This window comes from Medicago truncatula, chromosome 1 (assembly GCF_003473485.1).
Source record: "Medicago truncatula cultivar Jemalong A17 chromosome 1, MtrunA17r5.0-ANR, whole genome shotgun sequence".
NCBI lineage: Eukaryota > Viridiplantae > Streptophyta > Magnoliopsida > Fabales > Fabaceae > Medicago > Medicago truncatula.
Genome location: NC_053042.1, coordinates 44,627,877 through 44,633,871, shown reverse-complemented (window position 1 = coordinate 44,633,871; position 5,995 = coordinate 44,627,877). Strand labels below are relative to the sequence as shown.

Below are 5,995 nucleotides of genomic sequence, written 5' to 3'. Positions count from 1 at the left end.
CTGGCGATGTTATTTAACGTACCACGTTACTACCCTCATTTATTCTTAAAATCTACTCTCTAAATCCTTCAAGATCACTGCATAAGTTGATAAATGTTTTGTCAACCACAAACTTGGAGGTTAAACATCCAATGAACTTCAAAATTAAAAACAAATTTCATGTAAACTTTCAAACGCCAAAGTATCGAGTAAAGAACATGGTATTGGTATTGGAAACAATGAGCAGAATTTTAATAGTCCTAAAGTAAATTTTCACTAGTCTTCACTCATCAGTGCGCATATCCAAATTGAATGAATTGTATGAAACAGAAACAAAGGCCCTTGTGCTTCTAATGACAATTAAAAACATATCTATGCGGCAAGGTATACAACCCTCTTTGAATATCACATTGTCCACTCTATGGTTTAGACTTAGAGTGAATCAACAATAGCCCAATTCTTATTCAACACAGTACAAAGTAAAACCACAGTGGTTTAATCTTCAATTCCATCGAAAAGTAGCCAGCATTTTAGAACTTCAAGCAATTTGCCCAACCTTGAAACCTATAGATTAAACTCAATATAATTAAAAGATTATCAACATTATAGTTCCTGTCGTGGTCCTATTGCTATCACAAAAGAAAACAACGCCCTAAAAGAATGAAAGCACATGACACCAGAATACAAAACAACAAAGACTGGTAGGCTTAGAGAGGATACATACATGCTTATAGGCTATAGCACTCTCCCTCATGTAAGCAGACACAGAACTCGGTGCAATTTGCCATGCATTTGTATTGGATGTGTCAACTTGGGTTTGCATACTTTGACAAATTGGAGCTTTGTAAAGAGAATAAACCCAAACCTGAATCCGGCTTAATCACTTAACAGCTATGGTTGTACAAAACAGAAAATAATAGTACTAATTGTTTTACTCAAACACATTCTACATCAGATGATAAACAATAAATCAACATCAAAATACATTGAGTGTTTCTGTTGTCAAACAACATAAACATTTACAGCCACCGAAAGGAATTAGATCAGGTATTCTTGACAAATGCAATAAGACAGATAATAGTTTATGTAAAATATTGAGTATTGAATGAAACGCAATTGTAAGCATACATAAACTAGCATCTTAATTTGTCGAGAAACTCAAAATATTCAGAATCAAATGTTGAAGCAGTTCTGAGTTGTCGGTAACAGTTTGAATCAATTGAAATTAAAATAAAAGCATAAACAATAAAAAACCTAAAAAATATTGCAAGGTGTTTAGAGCAAAATAAAATTTCATTATAGAGTTGATTCTATGTGACATCAAAACGATTGGGTTCCCTAAATTATATTAATTGGAGAAATGTATAAATTCAAGAGCTTGTAAATTTAGTGACTGCTTTGGTTCCCTCGGAGACAGCGTGCTTGGCAAGTTCGCCGGGAAGAACGAGACGAACAGCAGTCTGAATCTCACGAGAGGTGATGGTAGGTTTCTTGTTGTAGCGAGCGAGTCTGGATGATTCCTGAGCGAGCTTCTCAAAGATGTCATTGATGAAACTGTTCATGATCCCCATAGCCTTGCTGGAGATTCCAATGTCAGGATGAACCTGCTTGAGAACCTTGAAGATGTAGATCTTGTAGGTTTCTACGCTCTTCTTGTTTCTCTTTTTCTTCTTGTCGGCAGAGGAAGCTTCCTTTGGGATCTTCTTCTCCGCTTTGGTTTTCTCTGCGGGAGCTTTTTCTGCTGGCTTCTTCTCAGCGGGCTTCTTCTCTCCCTTTGGTGCCATTGATGATCGAAAGCTGAAAAGCTGAAATTGAAAACGAGAGAGTTTTACAGAGAGCGAGAGAGATTATAGTGTTTTAAATTGTGATTTTGCATTTGGGTGTGGAATGGTTTATATAGAAATGGTTAATGGTCTCTGATTGGTTGGTTTTAGAATTAGCGGATAGGTGACGTGGATGCTACATTTAGGGTGCATTTCCCATTTTGCCCCTCACCATTTTTTAAATTATTTTATAATTTTTATATTTTTAATAACTTTTGTAATTTTTATATTTTTAATAACTATTTTTCAATTTTTATTTTTTTTAACTATTTTTTAATTTTTTCATCTAAATTCAGTTGCTTCTACATTGTCGTTGTGGGAGATTAAGATATTGTTTGACCCGGTTTTTTTTCCAACTTCTCTACATTTTTAAGGAGAAGTTAGGTCAAACACACTATCAATTATTTTAATTTCAATATTGTTTAATCATCACAACCTCCCAAATATTTTTATTCAGACTGTCATTTAGTGATACCAAATACTTTTATTTCCTTTATTCAACCTCGCAAATATTTACACACATACATTAACGTTTAGAGTAATATTTTATGTCCGTTTGTCTGTGTTTTTTTACGCTCATGCATATAATTTTTTTTAGTGTTGCTTGGTTGAGTGCTACCTCACCGATTTTTTTAACTATTTTCCAATTTTTATATTTTTAAAAACTTTTAACTATTTTCCAATTTTTTCTTCCAAATTCAGTTGCTTCTACACTGCCGTTGTGGGAGATTAAGATACCGTTTGACCCGGTTTTTTTTTTTACTTCTCTACATTTTTAAGGAGCAGTTAGGTCAAACACAATATCAATTAAGTACTTATTAGAAAGGGAACTTTTTTTAATTCATAAAATTGAATGGAATGAGCTTTGGCCAAAAGTTCTTGAATGCTACTTTAAAAAACTACTTCTAGACAATATATTTCATAAGCACCTCTTTTCAACTCATGCTAAGAACCTTTTCTTTTATTTTTTAATATTATATTTCAATATGTTTTCTTTTCATTTAACTTTATTTTATTTTATTTTTTGAACTGTTAGATTTAATTTTATTATCTTTTTTTTCAAAAGAATTTTATTATCTTTTTATCACTTATATATTTAATTTCAATATTGCTTAATCATCACAACCTCACAAACATTTTTATTCACGCTGTCATTTAATTATATCAAATATTTTTATTTCCTTTCTTCAACCTCGCGAATACACACACACATTAACGTTTAAAGTAATATTTTATGTTCGTCTGTCTGTTTTTTGTTACGTTAATGCATATAATTTTTTTTTGCTTGGTTGAGTGCTACCTCACCGATTTTTTTTAACTATTTTCTAATTTTCATATTTTTAAAACTTTTGACTATTTTTCAATTTTTTTATTTTTAACTATTTTCTAATTTTTTTCTCCCAAATTCAGTTGCTTCTACACTGCCGTTGTGAGAGATTAAGATACCGTTTGACCCAGTTTTTTTCAACTTCTCTACATTTTTAAGGAGAAGTTAGGCCAAGTATAATATCAATTAAGTACTTACTAAAAAATGGACTTTTTTTAATGTATAAAATTGAATAGAATGAGCTTTGGCCAAAAGTTGTTGAATGCTACTTCAAAAAACTACTTATCGACAACTTATTTCACAAGCATCTCTCTTCAATTCACGTTGGGAACCTTTTCTTTTATTTTTTAATATTATATTTCAATATATTTGTTATTCAATGAAGCCATTTCTACTTGCATTTAAATCATGCATCAAGTAAAAAAGTGATTTCAATGCATAGTGAAAAATTCATTTCAATGCATAACTAGATGTGGAAGTTGATGCTATTATGCTCTGAGGGAAAGAAAAAAAGAGAGATTGTTTGTTTCTTCCTAGCACGACAAAAATTGAGTGAGGGTCCTAAGAATGAGCTAAAACCTGAAGTGGATTTATGTGTGCCAAACAATCCTTCCTAATTAGCACCATCATAACAAAAAATTTGGACTTTTGAACTTCTTGGAAATAAGAGACCACAACCAAGGTTTTATTTGGGATATCTAACCACTCTACAAGTTGTATCGAAGTCAGTAATGACGGGAGCATGTAAAATTGGACAAGTTTTTGTGTGATAAATGTAATATATGGTCTACATACACCGAAAGTGTTGTAAAATCGTCATCATGCTTCAAGGTGAAGAGACAATGGTCTGAACTTGATCTTCATCATGTTTCTCAATTCTCATACCACTTTCAACTTACTTGTTTGAGGCCATACAAGCTCTCTCACAATTTCCACACCTTGTCGCTGTTTAGCATAAGATACACCTTCAAGAATGGTCATGTAGACATATAATTGAAGAAAATGTGAAACTACTGATTGTTGTCGATGCAAATAGATACAACATAAAGGGCGTTAGTTATAGATTTTTTAAGAAAAAAATAACTTAAAAAAAAAAATCACTTTTAAGAGTGTTGCATCCATTTGTTACAGCTTCTCAAAAAATATATTTTTTTAAGAAGAGATAGAAAATATGTTTTAAAAGATTGAACTAATTTTGTAACGAAAAATCTCTCTTATGTAGTTGTATCCAATGTATTTACAATTAATTTTGTTTAATAATACAGTTGAGATACACCATATTCTATGTTTAATAATTCATTTGAGATACAGGTTTAATAAAAACACAAGGATCAAAATTGCATTAATAATCAAATATAAGTACAACTTAGTTGATAGCTACGGAGATATCGATAAATGGAGGCTTTAATTCAAACATTCGATTTCTCATTTCTTCTATTTTAAGTTGTGTTAGTCCGATCACTAAAAATCGCGTCAATACTATAATAGGAATGAAAAAAATGAAATGAAATTTATAGTGTATATATATATATATATATATATATATATATATATATATATATATATATATATATTATTTTTTCATAAAGGAAATAGATATACCATTGTTTATATTTTCAACTTTGTTTATATTTTTTTAGTATATATGTCAAAAAAAACCTCAAAACAATTGTACCAAACACTCCACTCAAGAGTTAGGAAAACTGCTATTGATGGGCAAAGTTCCTCCTTCAATGTCAATCGTTTGAAGAAAAGGGAATCATAATCGAGAATATCAACCAAATCTCAACTAAATCCTTGCTCAATCAACACCAACAAAGAGAAAAAGGGAAAGTTTATATTTTGGGTTCTTTTGATCCCGACATATGACATTGACTCATACGACAAAGTAGCTTTCCAACGTCAAAGGCGGAAGATCGAATCTATATCTTGAGAGACTGAGTTAAAAAGTGAAAAAAATACCACTACTTTTTAAGAAGAATCTGTCTATTGATTTATAGCAAAATTACATTTAAAAATGACTTTTTTTGACAAAACATCTAAAAATAAATTGAATTTGGTACATGATTTTAATGCGTTCAATGACTTTTTATGGTTTGAAAAGATTTTTTGAGGATACTTATACTCATAGTAAAAATCAAAATTTTATTATTGTCATCTTGTGAGTGCAGTTTAGTTGGTGGTTGCATGAATTTTGTTGTAATATTTTCGTTTCCACACTTAAAGCGCGTAATTAGTCATTAAACTATATGACAAAAAAAATATGATTATTATATTATTATTTTTTTTCAAAGATTATTATATCATTAATATTGAAAGCTATTATTTTTTTTAGTATTTTAAAATTGTACCTAAAATAAATGGAAAAGTGGAAAAATATTGAACGCTATTATTAAAAAGCTTTATTTTGACATTTTATAAAAAAGTTTTGTTTTGATGTAATATTATAACCCTGTCAAACTCATCTAATGGATGAAGATTGAATGATACAAATTTTATATTTAAATTTAAAATTTTCTTAAATATAAGTTTCAAACTTATAATCTAAATCATCTAATCTTAATTAAACGATTCAGATGCCACCTTGACAATAGGGGCCACCAACCAGCACACAAACCCGGTCTATTTATCATTGCATTATTACCCGAAATAACGAATGAAATCATAATTTCTAGAATTTGACTTTTCTTCTGTAAAATAAAAAATAGTTTCAATAATTCAATTTACGGTACTACATAAACATCACAGCAGTAGAATTGAATTGACGGTGATGATAATATCTGTTTCTTCCGTAGTAAGGCAATAAGGTAAAATTGCGATTCATTTCAGTGGGTCGGGACGTGAGAAAGAGAAACACACACGCACA

At 30.3% G+C, this 5,995-nt stretch overlaps 1 protein-coding gene across 1 annotated transcript; it reads right to left on the bottom strand.

The window, feature by feature from the left end:
- Positions 1–1,073: 1,073 nt before the first annotated feature.
- LOC25484839 (probable histone H2B.3) lies at positions 1,074–1,856 on the bottom strand. The gene has a single exon (XM_013613844.3). The coding sequence runs from the start codon at positions 1,761–1,763 to the stop codon at positions 1,350–1,352; it is 414 nt and encodes a 137-aa protein (XP_013469298.1). The 5' UTR covers positions 1,764–1,856; the 3' UTR covers positions 1,074–1,349.
- Between the last annotated feature and the right edge of the window lie 4,139 nt (positions 1,857–5,995).

Coding starts and splice junctions, on each gene's coding strand:
- LOC25484839 (XM_013613844.3), bottom strand. CDS start 1,763: ATGGCACCAAAGGGAGAGAAGAAGCCCGCTGAGAAGAAGCCAGCAGAA.